General features: G+C 45.0%; 1 protein-coding gene across 1 annotated transcript in view; it reads left to right on the forward strand.

The window, feature by feature from the left end:
* The window catches only part of myo10l3 (myosin X, like 3), a 50,118-nt gene that overhangs the window by 4,149 nt on the left and 27,483 nt on the right, over nucleotides 1–18,486 (forward strand). Inside the window, exon 2 of the mRNA XM_023805851.2 lies at nucleotides 14,067–14,165. Within this exon, the coding sequence (XP_023661619.2) occupies nucleotides 14,067–14,165 (99 nt within the window). The remainder of the gene's footprint in view (nucleotides 1–14,066; nucleotides 14,166–18,486) is intronic.

The following is an 18,486-nucleotide window of genomic DNA, read 5'->3' on the forward strand; positions in this document are numbered from 1 at the left end:
GAGGTGACGCTCCAGATCCAGGCTTTATCAGTAGCCTTTGATCTGAGTAATACAACTGATAAGACGCGATGCTGCCTGTGATCACCAAAGGACATGCGAACAGCTCGGAGAGCCAATGACGCAACCTGGAGAAAAGCAGAGTAGCTACAAAATGGAGGCATTGAATTGGATGGCAATCAGAGTGAAAAAGGGTTGAATGTATTTAAGAGCATGTGAGTGGATCAGTAAACCGCTACAGGTTTGGATCTAGGGAAAGATAGCAGAGGTAGAATGAGGCCTGTAGACTTACTCAGGCTTTAGGGTATTTACATGTCTTATCTTCATCCAGTATTGGATGGATTCCCTTCTTATTTCTCATGAACCATCAGTATATATCTGTAACACTGTAATGGTGGCCAGCATGGGGAGTATTACCTCTTACCTCTTTCTCCATCCATGCTGAATGGATCCCTCTCCTGGACTTGCTGCTCTTCGGGTTCCATGCCTTGCATTTCAGCTGTAATCTCCCAGTTCCAGAAGAATCCTAGCCCTCCTGTAGAGGTGAATCCCGACCCTCCTCCCCCAATTCCCGTCTCGAGACATTCACTCTGTGGGTGTCACGCTTTACAACCACGTCTGGCACTCCTGTCACCCCCCTTGGGGGTCCCCCCTGTGTTTCCCATCTAATTCTTACTTTATCAGGCTGAGTCCTGGAAAAATGGGTTTAATACAAAAAACTGGTGAACTGGTGTGGCTCCTCCTCACCGTCTCATCCCAGCCTGGGGTTTTCACCACCTCCCCGCTTTGTCATTTCATCACTCAGGGCTGGCCCTTCCTCTGGCTTCCCTGCGCTGTCTTGAAATGACGAAAGCGTCTGGAATCTCAGCGCTTCCCGTTTCCTGCTGACTAAGTTAGGAGGGAAGCAGAAAACAATGAAGTGCCGTTTGATCAGAGTGGCGCCTCCTCTCGCTCTTTCACCAGGCTCAGTATTACCATGGCGGTCCAGGTGATGATATTTTGTTAATCTCACATCGTCTCAGTGACGTTTTACTGACACATGCTTTACTCATACATGTGCTACAAAATGAAATGTGCTTTTTAGGAACTGAGGTGTAACATTTCAAATTAATCCCTGTATCGACAGGCAGCTTCACCACAATTTCGTTTCTTAGCTGAAGAAATACATTATTTCTGATTTGTACACCAATCTGGTTTTATTACTTAAGGATGAAATGGGAGAGTTCCTGATGAGACTAAAAGCAGTAGCTGTTACTTTGACCACCATAATACCTGCTGAGAAAAGTCTTAAATATTTAATTTTGGCCTGTGGGGCTTGTTTGGAGTGTGAGGCGTTTCCCACACTATACTTGTGAAGTTCTTGGATTGATGAATAGCAAAGGCTCAGTGTCACAGCACTAAGGAGGACGGAGCCACGGGTGGGCGCGCATACCCATGACGGCTGGCTGCTCGATACTGGCTGTGTGAAACGGGCCTTTTTCTGTGATGTTTGGGGAAGGATGGCTCTGATGTGGAATTACAGAGGAAGCATGATAGCTTGAGTTCCAGAAACTGGGCCAGTGGCTGTGACGCCCAGAAAGGAGGCTTCCCCGCTCGGTACTCTTCCCAGAATGTGACCCCTCCCACCTGGAGTCTCAGTGCTAGTTCACTCATGAGTACCCTAGTAGCTTTTGCCCTTGGCCCTGTTTCTGGAAACATGCATGTGCTGTTCACTGGCGAAGGCTGATATTGGGGTCTCTCAATGGCTTCATCCTGCCACGATAAAAATAAAAATCAATCCCCATCTGACTATGGCAGTGTCACTGTCCTGTCAGAGGTGTTGTGTGTGTATGTGTGTGTTTTTGTGACACAATTTGTCAGGGTTCAAGGAAAAAAACAGTGATGTCCCGAGATCAGCATCAGGGCTGGTCCAGGCATTTTTTAATTGAATGGTATCGGCTACCATAGCCCAATCCAAAGCCAGATGTATTTCATTTTCCAAGTCCACCTAATTTACGTCAGTAGCACAGATTGCAGAGTTCTGTCACAGGCTGCTGTAAGCTCAAGGCACATGGAAATTCTGGAGTCATGACTGTGGGGTCATTCTGTTTGGAAATTCTTAAAATTCTTAACATTTTGTGCCAGTCGAAGTAGCCCAACAGCTAAGTACAATGTTTGCCAGGCCATCCTTTCCAAAGGAGGTAGCAACAGAAGGTGGTTTAAAACAACACATTTAATTAGGCACATGCAGGAACATCATAAGGAAGAATTCTGCAAAATCGCAAGGCTGACACAGAATGCACCGATGACTACTGTATGTGCATGTATATTTAAATATTTATTAAAAGGTCGGATCAGGATTGGAATTGCCGGATATAAATAGTGAATGGATGGGGTCGGGATACCAAAAAAATGGATCAGAACATCCCTAGAAAAAAACTCACTTTATACCCCAATCAAGAAATGAGGTCAAGGGCTTTAAAGAAGCTAAACTGAAAGTATGCTAATAACCATATCACTCAAAATGAGCAGCAGCACCAGCACTGCTGCTGCTGTTACTACTGCTACTGCTATTACTACTATTACTGCTAAGGCTACTGCCATTACTACTACCACTGCTGTGGCTACTAATATTACTACTTCTACTGCTATCACTATGCTACTGCTAATACTACTGTTATTGCTAAGGCTACTGCTATTACTACTGCTACCGCTATTACTACTGCTGTTACTACTGCTACTGCTATTCCTACTGCTACTTCTATGTCTACTGCTGTTACTACTGCTACACCAATTGCTATTACTACTGCTACTGCTATGGCTATTGCTGTTAGTACTTCTATTACTACTGCTACTGCTAAAGCTACTGTTGTTACTATTGCTACAGCAACTGCTATTACTACTGCTACCGCTATTACTGCTGCTACTGCTATAGCTATTGCTGTTACTACTTTGATTACTATTGCTACTGCTAAGGTTATTGCTGTTACTACTACTTTACTATTACTATTACAACCACCACCTCCACCACCACCCACTCCCAGCCCCCCTCAAACCCACCCTGTTGATTGTGTATAAAACCTTAACAAGCCAATTAACCCAATCAGGGCCAGCTGGGCTGCATCTAACAAAAGCCTGGGGCTTGTAATAAATCACCAAAACAAGGATGACAGCAACTGCTTAATCCCAGCCCTGTACCACTGCCGCACCTCTGCCAGCTCGCAGTGTATGCAGTGTATGCAGTGTGCCATTTATGTCATTAGAAAATAAAGACCTTCAGCAGCAGTGGATAAATTCAGATAAAACTGCCGATTTTACCAAGATGGAAGAAATCTTCTGGGATTTATTTTTTGGCTGCACATGAAATTATTAGACCAGTAAATTCACTGGGTGAATTCACACACACACACACACACACACACACACACTATGGGCAATTTAGAGATGCCAGTTCACCTAACCACATTCTTTGGGCTTTAAGATTAAAACCTGTATACTTGTTCATGAACACTTTGCATATGGAGCTGTGAAATAGGGCAGCGGAGGTCAAAGCTGCTCTGAGCTCCTGCCCAGCATGCAGGGAACATTATTTCTTGCAGAGTCATGGTGTTATATTACTGTATTCGATACAATAATGTGAAGCGACAGAGTGCATCAGCAATTTGTCACATCCTTGACCATAGATTTATCCGGCCTAGATTTTTTCATAAATCCTACATATATTTATAAGCATCATATTAAGTGTGTTAAGGCTTTTCAAGTTATTAGCCATCAGACATTAAATTCAGTATTCATATGTTTAACATAGCTACTGAAGCGACCAGAGCTGCAGAGATACAGGGAGTCTATATACTCACTCTGAAGCAGAGTCAAGGTGTTTCAGACTCCTGAAACATGAAATTAAGTCCTTTGTCTGACCTAGTTTGAACACATACTCTTCTGTGTGTGAATAATTGATTTGAACAAACAACTTCAGGGAAGTTGGTGATCTGATAGCAAGTGAGATGAAATATCACTCTGTTGACATCAGTGGGTCCTCATCGGGGGGTGGGGGGGGGGTTCTAGCTATTGAAAAAATCAGGGCCTAAGTCAAGTTTGCCTGGGGCTTGTCTTTTTTTTTGAAGGAAGATTGGCATTTGGGCTAAAATACTTAGGGCTATAGGCGTAAAATATTCAGGGCTATAGCCCCGAGTGATTGGATCTAATGACACCCATGGTCCCAATCCTGTGCCGAAAACACAGAAGTCTATTGTATCGTGCATTTATCACAATACTTAGAATGTAGAAACCATTTTTAAGAGTTTTTGCCAGTCATGTCCGCAAGCTCATTTTGGGTCATGTTTCAGTGAAAGACTGAGTAGCACGGGTTCTCTGAACAGCTTGCTAAGCAGGAGTGCTGTGTACTTGGTGTGTACAGGCCAGGGGAACTGAGGGTATTTTTATGTTGCACACAGTAAAGTAGGTTTAGTTCTTCTGCTGCTCCAATGTTACCTCCTTGCATTCTGCAGCTGATCCTTCAGTAATATGTAACCAGATCATACTCGGTGGGGGCCAGTTGGGGAGTGATCGGGGGTGTTCCTGAGAGGGGCTCCAGGGGATGGGGTGGGACTCCCTTTTGTTCAGATGAGCGTCCACAGAGCCTGCACCTGAGAAGATTGCCAGGTAGGGCTCCAGGGTTCCTGTGATGCTGCCCTGCTTTGCATGAGCCAGCACCCATCCCCAAAATGCCCAAACGCTCACTTTTCGAAGATCTCCATCATCTCTACCCGAGATGGTCTATGCACCAGTAAGACTCAGCAGGTTTTAACCTTTTAAAAAACAGGGAGCTTTGAGGGGTTTATGCTCCTGAACCTTTCATTTAAAAAGCCTTCAGGCTTGAATATATTCTCTGCAGCATGTGTGCTTCTAGCAACAGCAAAAGAGACATCTCTCCGATTCCTAAAATGAAGAATATTACATTAAGACTGGGTTGTTTTGTAGGTCTCAACTATACCACTGAAAATAGCTTGATTGTGGAATTCAAAGTATGACTTAATTAACATCCAGTCCATCCATCTTACAAGGCGAGGCTAGAGCAGAGGGACCCACCATCCCAGAGGTGTCATACCCCGCTTGTCCGCTCCCCCCGTGTGCCACGCCCACTCATCTACCTTATGTGGAATCCCCGTGTTTACCAGCTGTTTCTTGTTGCTGTCATTAGTCCTTTGTATTTAAGTCTGCGTTAGGTATGTTTTTCCCAATCCGGTCATTAACGTCCGTCCTTTGGTGGTTTATCGTGTTCCTCGTTGTTACATAATTAAAGTCCTCGTTCACCCGATTTCCCGGCTCATGTGCTGCTTCCCCACTCCGTGCCTGAGCGAAACCAGGACAAGAGGTGTCAGGGACACAGCCTATGTGTGGCTCAGGCCAGACAGCAGAGGGCCCGCCTGTTTGGGGGGTTCGATGGATGGAGTGCTGTCATTTTCCATCTCCGTCCCATTCGAGGCTATTTTAGACAAACTTTGGTTTCTTTAAAATGTATAATTATTAGTAGTCAGGGTTTCATAAGTCAGTCTCCAGATTTGGTTGCTGCGCGGAAAAGTTTTCATGGGTTACACTTTGGGATTAAACACAGATGTTATTCCAGTATAGTGCTAAATAAGTACAATGAGGAATGAGGATTTATGCTTTTCCATTGCGCAAACCTTCATGGCATGGCTGGATTCAGTTTGTTGATGGGGGGGCATCGGTCTTTCTTTTGTGACATCATCATTTATCAGAATATGCATTTCCTACCTGGAATAAGGTGCAGCTCCTGACAGTGTGGTGAATTATTTCATTTCCAGACATTCGTTCTCATTCATCACACACAGACACAAAATAAACATAGACTGGCCCGTCCATTCTAGCTGGCATTTGTTTATCAGTGGAGTAAATGGGGCAGTGTAGCAGTCTCATATGGGAAAGCTATGGTTTTAGGGCTTATTTTAAGGCAGCAGTTGCACTCCAGGTAAGTTCATTTATATGCAGCACGATAAATGTCACTGAGGACACAGACTCTCGGGACAATTATTAATGCCGATCCCATTCCAGTAAGAAAACGTTCAATAAAATATCACACTAAACACCTTAGACTTAACCTTTGTATCGTCATGGCAGCAGCTGAGGTAAGCCTCTTTCCAAAGGAGGTCTGTCTCTGGCATTAACATGGCGTTAGGAGGCGGTTATTAGCTGAGTTTGTCACATTTGTGAGTATGTCACATTTTTGTGTAATTATCAGTAGATTGGTAGATCCCACTGATCTTACCCAAACAAAGTTTCTCTGTTAAATACAGATTGTGATCCATTCTAATCTGAGTAATTCAGGTCAGGACTCTGTTTTCTACAGCCTCTGCTGGTTGTGGCTGTTACATCATGTATACAGGATGGCTGGGCCATATCTAAACAAAGATAATATGTCATATTTCAGTTTAGAAATATCAGGATAAATGATAATATTTAGTCGTCCAAACCCCACTCCCCCAACATACCGATAGACAGTCCTGTATTCATATCTTTGTGGGGACTCTCCATTCATTAATATGGGCAAAACCCTAGTCCCAACATGACAACCCTAACCCCTACCCAGCCCTAACCTTAAAACCTTAAGTAACAAAACAAAACGCAAGACTTCTGACATTTTTAGTTTTTTGATTGCAGTTGCAGATTTTTTATAAAATTGAATTTCCCCTTCAAAATAATAGTTTTTTTTATCACAAAGGACCAAAGGTCAAAATAGTTTTTCATGTGTAAAATGATTGATCTGCAGGTCGGATTAAATTATGAATTAAAAACATGTTGCAGGCTATCTAAAGCCACCTAAAGTAATGGTCCACAAACTTACGGTAAGCCCTAGCTGCATATAACCATGAAAACCGACATGTACATACACTAGTTACCTTCATGTACCACACGAGGAGTTAAAAAATAATACAAAATAAAAGTCTGTTTTTGACTGCACCCGAACAGAAATCCAAATAATAATTCTTTGTTATCTTACTTTGTGTGTAGAGTAATCCTACTTCCTTATCAACAAAACTGATAATTTAGTCACTCTCAGATACCAACACAAGGATACTTGCCTGTTATCGTTGATTATCGAAATATGATCTAACAGTAAAATCGGTCAGTGACCAAAATTTGTCAGGTAAGCAAAATAAAAAAATAGGTGAATGTTGTCCCCAGAAGTTTCATTTTAACTCAACTTGCCCTCAATGGTTCCCATGTCATTATCCATGATTCTTCTCAACTGTAGCCAAGTAGAACAATCAGCACTGTTTAGTGGTGAAGTACATTAAGATGTGTGTATTTCCATATTAGGCATGAAAATTGGATCTAGACTCCTACATTGTGGTCTTCGGTCACCAGTGATTAATGCTGTGACATTGAGTTTCCACTTAGACCGTTATTTTGGAGTAGGAAGAGGAGAGTAGGAAGGCCAATACTGCGAACTCAGCACTGAATGATGTGGCAGATGCCCTAAGGGAGAGCCAAACTCCTAGAGTAAGCACTTTAGGTCAGCAGACATCAGTTGTGATCTTGGGTGTGGCTGTGTGGATGAATGCTGTCGTTTCTTTCTCCATGTGGTCCTTCCCTGGCCAGCCTCGCTTCCTGTCTGGGAAGACAGACTCATGTTCCAGGGAGGAAGATCTGACAAGTGCCAGCATGACTGGCATGATACATCAGCATCTTGAGCAGAAGCTGAATGCTCAGCAGGCTATAGTGCGAAAGGAACGTTGGTTAATTGTTATGGATCAAGGACAGATTTGGTGCAGTGGGTGAGACCACACAGATGTCTCTTGTCATACCTGAAACACATCTGGCCTTGATCCTGGGATTCGGGGACAGGGATGCTACCCTGACTCTTGCTTGCTTTATAGGCCTCACTGGATGGGTACAGCAGTGTCTGTCCTCTGGTTGCTGTTTCTTTGTGTCTGTCTGAGCCCCGCCTTTCAACTCCCACGTGGACAGGATGTCTCCGCCCAGGGACCATATGCTGTGCTCCAAGGCTGATTAACCCTTTTGTTTCCTTAGACCTGCCTGTGACCTCTTAGGGAAACTCCCCTGCCTCATTTTGTGGGTGTAAATCTGCCTGAGGGGGCACTGCTTCACTGCCGTCTTTAGACAAATATTTTTAATACCGTCTATCAAACGTACAGGACAGCAGAAGGTGGTTCTGCGTGGGGGCGGATTCAGTGTGCTGCTTAGCCTTGCACTGCTGGCTACTATGTCGATTATAATACTTAAGGTTTTTGTCTGATGCTGTCTAAGGGAATGAATTGGGTGATGCTGGCAGAGGCTGTTAGTCATGAATACTGTAATGAAAGCTGTCTTTGTCTCAGTCGGCTGGAGAACGTTTGCCTTCACGGCTCTGATACCTGTTTAACGACGACTGCTTGCCTGTGCTGTCAAGGGTTTGTTCTGGCGTCTGTTCTACAGAGTGCCTCCTCAGAAGCTGTGCAATAGATGCGGGGCTAGCATGCATTAGCCATGCAGAGGTGAGTGCCATGTAAGCGTGTCCCTCAGGGGGCCCCATTACATCAGCACACGTGCCCCCTCCTCTTTTCCATTGTCTCTTTCGGGCAGGGCTTATATCTTTCCCTTGGGGTTTGCTTCCATTAGCTAATTTACGATCAGCTGCCTCATCCATCATAAATGCATCCATGTCACTGTGTCACTCCTGCTCGTTTGATCCTATGATGCCACAGACGGTCATTTTAATTCTTATATCTAGCACAGAAATAATGTTCTCCATAGAACTTCTGATCTGTCACAAAGAACCCGCAATGTGGAGCTCTTGTTCTTGCTGGAGAGCAGCTTTTAGGGTAATGAAGTCATGCTGTCAATAGTGTCAATGGTGCTGCCTTTGGTCATCCATAAGTCCCCTGACTTTAGTGTGCAGTGCTGTTAGTCGAAGGTGTCTATCAGTGTGGACAACATCTATCGGTTTGAAGTGCAGGAAATTGCTAACTCTGCTTATCATTGACCAAGCCTCTTAAGGACAAAGCAGGACTTAGCGCAGTGGGTCTCTTCCGGAAACCTTGTTATCAGTTGTAGTATGGGATTTATTATTGCCCTTCCTATAAATCACATTATTGATCACGGGCTGGGAAGGCATTGCTCTAACCGCACGCCATTTATTGATTTCCTGTTCTGTTTCTGAATAATAAGTTCAGGCTCCATGCTGGCATTGATATGGCGTTGGGGCAAATGGGAATTCCGTCTTGAAGGCGAAATAACAACTGCAATGCTAATTACCAAACAATGAAAGTGCAATTTTAGCTAATTACCTTTCATGTGTGGGATACATGGATCTGTGTCTCGATCAACTGATAATGTCATTGTCTGGCTACAGTCCAGAGACTGAAAGAGAGAACCAGCACTTTGTTAACATGTAAATATTTAAGACTAGCTCATTAGCAGCTTTAGCCTGAATGAGCATCTTTAATGAAGTGGCAGTAATACAATCCAACCCATCGCCATCAGACACCTGGTCTTGTTAATACCATTGTCCTTGTTTTGTAGAGCTGCTATTTCTGTAGAGCCCATGATCTGTATAATAGTTTGGAGAATGTCTGTTAAACTGTGGTAATTGATCATGGGTCTTATTTGTGTGATTTGCCTCTGTTAGAAAGCCAAAGCTTTACCAAGACAGATGCATTATGGGATTGAGCTCGTTGCAGCGCCATTACCCAGTGTTTTATAAATTAGTATTTATTAGGGTTATGATCCACAGCTTTCTGTAATCAGTGTTAATGTGGCTGGAGCAGAATGGAGAAGACATCCGCTGTCTGATTCGAATAGCTGGAGTCTGGTATCGCTGTCTGAGTATCGTGATGTATGGGAACTATGGTTAGTGCGTCAGTTCCTCCATGACAGACAGTGGGTGCTTCCGTCTGGGGTTTATCTGACAATGCTTCTTTGCTCTGCCAAAGTGATCGGCTAACTTTTGTGAAGAGGTTTTCTGCTCGGTTTACGCCGCACACTCGGAGCAGTCCTCGCCTTTGTCGGCAGCGTGTGCTGGGAGCCTTGCTGGTTGGAGGTGGGGCCGAGGAGGACCATCTGTTTGCCGAAACCATTCATCCCTCACGCACCTCCCTGGCTCTGCTTCTCTTTCAGGGATTCACATCTGGTCCCTCCTTTTCACGGTACCCCCTCCTCTTCTTCCCCCCTCTGTTGTCCGCCCTTGCTGGAGCAGTGTTGACGAGGAGGTGGTAAACCCCACGGGACGACACAAGCGTGGCGACAAAGCTGCCGGCTGGCCCTCCTCCTGAGTCCTTGTGGCCTCCCTATTCCAGTGCAGCGACAGGCACAGGAGAGTCTGACAGAAGTGTCTCTATCAGTCTCTGTAAGGGAAGAAAACAAACATTAGCTCAGTATTAGCATCTATGTTAGCATTAGCGATGCCGATGAACTGCCCTTCCTGGGTAGAACTAAGATCAAACTGCTTGCTGAGACTGGTTTTACTGAAACAACATGTTGTGAAGTTATGTCCCAGTTTTTGTGATGTAGCCTTTACAAAGGGCCCACGAGACAGTGTTTGAAATGAAATATTTTCAATGGTAATACTTTGAATGACTGACATGTGAATTGCATTGTATTTATTATGCATTTTATATCAGCCTTTTGTCATTTCCTCCTGCCTTCACTTTTACGTCAAGCTGCTGTTTTGCCCCGTCTTGCACGCTACACCCTTTTTGTTAGGGCATGTGCCTCCTAATCCTCTGGACCAGGGATCGTCAGCCTGTCCATACACAGACAAACGTGTCCAAGGCAAAATGTTTTGAGAAAAAAATAAAACAATGTAGGCCAGTGTTTCCTAACCCGGTCCTCGTGGACCCACAGACAGGCCGTGTTTTTGCTCCCTCCCAGCTCCCTGTCAGACAGGCTGTGTTTTTGCTCCCTCCCAGCTCCCTGTCAGACAGGCCGTGTTTTTGCTCCCTCCCAGCTCCCTGTCAGACAGGCTGTGTTTTTGCTCCCTCCCAGCTCCCTGTCAGACAGGCCGTGTTTTTTCTCCCTCCCAGCTCCCTGTCAGACAGGCCGTGTTTTTGCTACCTCCCAGCTCCCTGTCAGACAGGCCGTGTTTTTGCTCCCTCCCAGCACCCTATCAGACAGGCCGTGTTTTTGCAGTAGGGAGCTGGGTGGGAACAAAAAAACTTTTTGCAGACTGTTTGCAGGTCCCTGAAGACCGGATTGGGAATCACCGATGTCTTTAAGCACCTTGTCTGTAGTGCAAGTTGTATTTTGATGAAAATGTGCATATGAATTGCCCATGGTGTTGAGCTCTGCTCTAGGCCCTTAGCCAGCACCCAGCCTCCGTCTGTCGCACACACCAGCTACACTTACACCTCGCTGGGTTCACTCACGCATGGCACCTGTACCCACGTGGGGGCTTCAGACGCAGCAGTAGTCAGTAACCCCTCAATGGTGTGTTTCCATTTACTGAGCTCTGCTCCTCAAAGCCTGAACTAAATCTGGAATGTTATTTTCAAAGATCCGGCTTGAACGGGAAAGTGCCTCCACACTGTTTGTAACTGCGAGCACCTTTATAGTGAAGTTAGTCATTCCGCGGTCATGCTGAGTTTCGGTGTTTACTCATCGCGCCCGTCGACCCTGTCCCGGCATGTCCGTGTAATGTGTTGCGTAATGGTAACTCTGTAGTCCAAGCAGAGAGAGTGAGCTCGTGTTTCTGAAAAAGCCTTCTTCCTCCGCTGCTCCAGAAAAGCAGCTCTGTCCCTCCTCTCCTCACTCTCCTGATGTACTTGACTCTGTCCTTTTGCTATTTATTTCAGTCCCTTGTTGCTACATTTATCCCACTTCCAGCTCCAGATAATAAGGCTGTAAAACCCCAACCCACCAACCCCCCCCCCCCCTCCGGAGCCCCCATCAATGGAAACAGGGTTGTGCTGACTTCTGAGGTTGGTAAAATAGAGCAGCTTGGAAAATGGACGAAACACATTGAAGTGGAGACAGTGGCGGGCCGGGCTGCTCCTGCTGGTGTGTCCCGGCCTCATCGTGTGGCACGAGGGGCTTCTCCATTATTGATGAGGATCGATGTCACTGAGCTCTGATCTTGCATCAGGTTCCTTTGTGGAACCTTGGCCCCATTGATGCTGCTGCTCTGCTGCCGCTGCTGGGTGAACAGTATGTTCGACACTCCGCGGTTCGGCTGAATGGGGGCATTGAGGGGGATTAGCACACCTGAGCGGCTGTGAGAGTGGCCTGGTCCCACTCGGGAGCAAAGGGAGCGATGGAGCAGGTGATGGCATGGGTCGGACCGGGCCATGAGCGAGGTTGGGGGGGGGGGGGGGTTCTCCTTGGAAATCGACTCCGGCCCACTTGTTGCCTCTGCATTATTAAATATTGCTGCTTCAAAGTCATGTCAGAAAAGGTCAGGGACATCCAAGAATCAAACAACTAATGGCATTTTCCTCAGGAATTTCCGGAAAGGGTCTCTTATCGGTAGCTTGCATGTTTTGCATGGTGCATATATGCAGGAGAGCTTCTTGTCCCTTACAGATATTCTGGGGCAACGTCTCAGGGTTCTACGACAATGGCACCTCATCCAAGAATCATGGAGCGAGCAGATAATGAAAGTCTGGATGAACCAGCCACTGAGCTGCTGCTGTCAAGAAACAGCTTACTGGACACACCTGTTTTATTGGGGAGGTACCTCCTGTGGTATAGGAAATATGATCTATTTCCAATACCTTTGTTGTTGGTACTGGTCAACATTTGTAGCAAACATTTTTTTGCTTTGTCTTCATTTTTATAGACAATGTAATTCCTGGCTACACCTATAGTCTCCATTTTTCTCTTGCTCTTATTTTGATCCTCTCATAATTCTGTTGCGATTACAGAGGACGTTTATATGCATATAAACTCCTTTATTGCATGATTAAACGTAATGGCTAAACATAATTTGCTGCATGTAATCCTGAAAGTGTCACCAAGCAGATTCTGCAGTGTGCCTTCTGGCATCCGACTGCGATTTACTCAATCTAATCGCACAGCTTTATCTCAGAAACATCCCACGATCCCAAGAACACCTTCTATTCAGGGAACAAAATTTCCAATCTGTTCCGCAATTTCTTCTTGCTTTTCACTGAACATTTTATGTCGTCTTACGTTCATTCATTCATGATTTCGCCAAAGCTACATGACAGTGATTCTTTGGTATATATCAAATGTTCACTGGCTTTTGCAGTGGTACTCCTTTAAAGCACAGGAGCTTATGGGGTCCTTGATCTGCAGAATAAGCCGCTTGATAGGAGACGGATTCTGGGAGCAGCCTTGAGATGTAATCCCATGTGTATATCTGACCTTGTGTTTGCAACATCAGTGTTTAATATCCTTTATTTATGGTATTTTTAGAAATCATGGGCATACTTGGTTTAAAAGATCTGAAAATTTCTGGACCTACAGTCTTCACTGTGCTTCTGACCACATTACTCCTGACCAAGCCAGAGTATAGTGTTCAGTCAGCACTCTGCTCCAATTTCTGCCTGCCTTTGGGGTTTCACTATACCACAGCATATGATTAGCTACACAGTGGGATGCTAATGGAACAGTCCCACCGCCCCACCCCAGTACCTGTGAGTCACACGGTTACCTGTCTCTGCCTGTGGAGCTGCATACCTGTCACAGGCAGGCGGAATTACAGCTGTCTGGATGTGCAGTCACACATGAAGCAAGGAAGACTCCCTGTGTGTGTGTATGTGTGTGTGTGTGTTGATATATGTGATGATATATGATCCCCTCCCACACAGGGAATTCACAGGCCCTGCCCCGAACTGGAGTAAACACAGCAATTGGTTTAAGTCCTTCATAAGTCGTGACCATGTAATTTCAGCTGAATCCCGCTGTGCAGTGTCCAGCAGGCTGTGGTGAACATGCAACTGGGCGTTTATCAGTGTGACAGTAACATGCTCTCAAAACCCAGCCGTGTCCTAAGGTCTGACTCAGCTGTGAATCAGTGTATGACTGTTTTAGTATAAACACGGGTCCAAAATGGTGGTCAACTAAGGTGTCATGTAAACACAACCCTTAATCGGCGTGTCACTGTATTGCAGGGGGCCCGGGCCTGGGTCAGACACAGAGAACAGCTGCTTCCGTGCACAGTCAGCTCCTGTGAGGACGGTGATCTCGTCCTCACCACAGACTACGGAGAGGTAAGCCTTTGCCTGCTCGAGGTGCAACCAGCACAACATCCAGGAGATACCAAACCTGGTAACTTTGATCAAGGCTACACATTTCAGGTTTTATCTAACTCAAATACCCTAGAGCAAGATACACACTTTCATTTGCTTCTGAAAAATACCCAACTGAACAAATGACCAAGAACTGTACACCATTTTATGTCAATGCAGCAGCTAAGCAACTTAATTAGATTTTTTTATTAAGAGCTTTTTTCCTTTAATTTTGGTGATTTGATGTCAGCAGCAGGTGAAGTTTAGTGAGAATTGGGCTCCTCCTACTTCTTCTTAAGTGAGAAATGTGCTTCTCCTACAAAAAACTCCTTGGGCCCATAGTTGTCTGTGTCTCAGCTCCAACTTGACCATAATTCAGTATTAATAATGAAGTTTTAATAGTACACTTGTTTTCCATTACTATTGCAAGACTTGCAATAGTTTTTGTCTTAGTCTTAGATACTAACAAATAGTTTTAATGTTCATGGAGCGTCTGGCATTGAGATGATTGCTTGAGTATCTCCAGGGTTAAACTGGCTCCTTTCTGTACACATGGCCTGGAAGCAGAAAAAGAAACAGCGGAACCTGAGGCCTAGATGCGCCGCGTCACATGGTCCCAGAGACGTTCCCCTGGCCTCAGGTGGACCTTTGTGTCTGGAGGAAATCCTGCGCTGAGCTGCTGGTTCCGGGGGTGGGGAGCTGTTGACAATAACACAAGGGCTCAATGTTTTGAAATCAGATGTCTTGGCAGAGGAACGTACCTTCTGGGCCCTTGGCCATGCAGTCGTTTCCTAAGGCCTGTACAGTTCGCACTGTTTATAGACCCCATAAACACAAGCTGCTCCTGTACAACCCCCCCAGAATCTACATGCTGCTGGCCAAGATCAAAAATCATATAAACTGCTGCTTTGTTTTAGCATTTTACTGTACTTACTGTATAATTACTGCATGACTGCTATTCAATGGCATTTATATATAGATCACTGTGCAATGAGGGAAAAAATTAAATGACATGGTAACTGAAATTGAATGCTATCCTTTTTTAGAATAAAACTAAAGAGAATCACCACATTTTAGCCCTCTTGGTACGTAGGCTTTGAAGTTGTCATTATTTCCTTGTCACGGATTGTGCTCATGTGAATTTAACTAATGATGGAAGTTATTTCTGGCTCTGCTACCGCAAGGGAAAGTCACTCTCCAGAGTTCTGCCCACTGAGCTTGAAGGGACTCTGCCTTTTATACTGAAGCTGCGTCTTGCGTGACTCTGACACCCAGTCCTGGGTTTTTCCACTGGTGGACTATGGAGCTATTTCAGGGCAGCTCTTAGCCATGTGTAATGGCCATAAGTATGGCAGACACGTGTGCCCATGTGGTTTCAGAACCCTTCTGTGCCAAAATGGGTGGGTTAAAAAAAAACCTAGCTTTGAGGGACTGTCATTATATGAGGCGACACTCGTTTCTGGGTCCTTAATTCTTTGGGCCTAATGTACAGTGTTGTTTGACCCAGTTATTACAGGTATTTGTACTACTGGGGTGCAGCCTGTTTTTGTGATTCAGTGTCAGTATAACACGTGAACATTCTGTTCCATTGCAAATGTTGAATGATGGAATAACATTTTGAAAATAATTATCCAGAATTTTTTTACAATTTTTATTTTTTAAATTTGCCCCCGATTTATTTTATGTATTTATCAATTTCCAGTTCGTCCACCAATCCATCCAATTGTGTTCCCCCTATCCGACTTGCTGTAGTAGGATTTTTATATATGTTAATCAGACACACCTTGTTAACATTATCAAAACCTAATATTGTGGTCCTTACAGCAGCTTGTAATCTGAGTTTGGACAGTAGATGGCGCTGTGCTGTTTTGATGGATCAGTGTATTTCTCTTCTTGGAGAATCAATCCAAGTATCTAAGAAGCTGCACCGTGATGGCAGCAAGAAGACAGGGAGACTGGCATGGTCACCATCCAAAGGGTCATGCTTAGTGGCTCTGCTCTCAGGGGGTTCTGAGATGAGTCTCTCACTTAGTGCTTTGGCGCTTGGCTTGATTGGCTGTGATGCAGTGTTGCGATGCAGTACTGTGATGCAGTGCTGTGACGGCCTGAAGCAGTTCCTTTATGTATCGCTTTATTTAGAGGGGCTGGGCTGCCAGCTGACCGAGGCTGGGCTCGACCTTCCTGTGTTTTCATAGTGGTTTATTTCCGCTTGGACACTTGTCCCTCCTCCCCGGCGGGGGAATCTTCCAGCCAGCTTGTGTCCAGTTAACAGACACGGATTTGTAATAATAGTCAGCTTTCAGATTCATTTTGGTGTACGGCAATGCCACACAGCATGCACACATACACATATGTGCACAAACATACACAAATAAAGCTCTACAGGGACAAACACAGAAACAAACACAAGGCTCACTCCAGTTATTAGCTGTTTTTTTAGGGATATCCCCAGCTGCCCTCCTGGAGGGCTGCTCCGTTCGTGGTCCAGATGGCACCATCTTGAATGGAGGAAGTGGTGTCTTGGCAACAAGAGGCCGAGAGGGGATTTCACCAATGGGAAGCATGTGCGAGGTGGGGGAGGGGCAGCCGGGCTGGTCGGGGCAGGTGGAGATGGCGACAAACTGGTTTAGTGTAATAGGCAACATTACCCACCACTTCCTGTGGACAGGAAATACTTCCTCCTTTGTGTGCATGTTATCAGATTGGAGCAAAAACTGTGGAGGTATCTTATAAGAAACAAACAGTGGCCTTAAACCTGCAGTGCTCCTTGTGTCTGATTCCTGTTTGTGTACGTGTTCTCCCCAATTCATGTGGATTTCTTCCTGTAGTCCAAAGAACATATGGTCACTAAACTGGCTTCTCGAAATTGACCACAGTGTGCGTGTGAGTGTGTGGGTGGGTGGGTGTTTGTGTGCACGAGTACCCTGTGATGGTCTGGCATCCCACTCAGGGTGTCCCCTGCCCATGTGCCCCGTGATTGGCTGATATCCCACCCAGGGTGTCCCCTGCCTATGTGCCCCATGATTGGCTGATATCCCGCCCAGGGTGTCCCCTGCCTATGTACCCCGTGATTGGCAGATATCCCACCCGGGGTGTCCCCTGCCCCTGTGCATTGTGGACAGGCTTCCGACTCCCTGTAACCATGTGCTGGATTAGAAGCTCGGGCAGACAGATGAATGGGAGCGCGCTGTACTTAGTGACCAGCTGGCATTCCTCATGGCGCTGGCTATTTCAAGCCCCTGTCCCTGCCCAGACCAGGCACATTCCCATGCCCACCTGCACCCATCCCCCAAGGCTTTATTAATGCTGATTTCCTCCATATTAGCATGTTCCTTTGCACTTCCTCCATCTTTAGATTTTTGGAGTAATTTGGCAGTAGCACCTCTCAAAGCCTTATATCACTTAATTCCTTGTACAAGTGTACTATGCGATTACAAATGAAATATTTCTTATAGGTTATATATACTGTATATTATAATGTACCACCTCTGAGTAGCAGGCATTGTAGTAACTCAGGTCATGGATCATAACCCTGGGTCGACTTTATTCCGATAAAATCAAGCCATGTACACTGGAGACATTTTTGATTTTTTTAAATCAAACAGTCAGCTGAATGACTTTTTTGCAAGTTTTTTTTCTAAAATAAAAGAAAGGTTTGTCTCTACACAGTTATCAAGCCGTTTCGGTCTGTTTCTTTTTCTTTCTGTAGTTATTCGCAGTAATTATTCCTCTTGAGGACTGAATGGTTTCAATTTTAATGACAACATGTTGGCCCCACAAATGCTGTATCTATCTATAGTTATGTAAAACTAGGACATTAGCACCCAAAGCCCTTCCTGTCCAGTCAAATGACACTAAAGAGCTTTCCGGAGTTCTCACATTGTGCAAATCAAATTTGTTATATTAAAGTTTTTGTGGAGATTGGAGCTGGGTATAGTTATGTTTATATTTATGTTCTGTATTGTGTTGTTGATGTTACACATCTATTTTTTGTATTTGTATTTATGTGTAGCATAGGGGGCCCAAGGAAAATGGTATTTCAAAACACTGTACTGGTACATGGATATATTAACATTAAAGAACTCTTGAGTCTTGAGTATGGTGCATGAAATCAGTATGGAATAATAGCATAAATGCTGTTGCGTTCCTTAGTCTTAGAAATTATGTATATACCGCCTTGAGGAGGGGATCCAGTGGGTTTGGTGGGTAGCACTGTTACTTTCAGCTCCAGGGTTTGGGATTGAATCCTGTGTGTGTGTGTGTGTGTGTGTGTATCAAGTTTATATTACATTGTGTGTCCCTC

Source organism: Paramormyrops kingsleyae, chromosome 1 (assembly GCF_048594095.1).
Source record: "Paramormyrops kingsleyae isolate MSU_618 chromosome 1, PKINGS_0.4, whole genome shotgun sequence".
Classification (NCBI taxonomy): domain Eukaryota; kingdom Metazoa; phylum Chordata; class Actinopteri; order Osteoglossiformes; family Mormyridae; genus Paramormyrops; species Paramormyrops kingsleyae.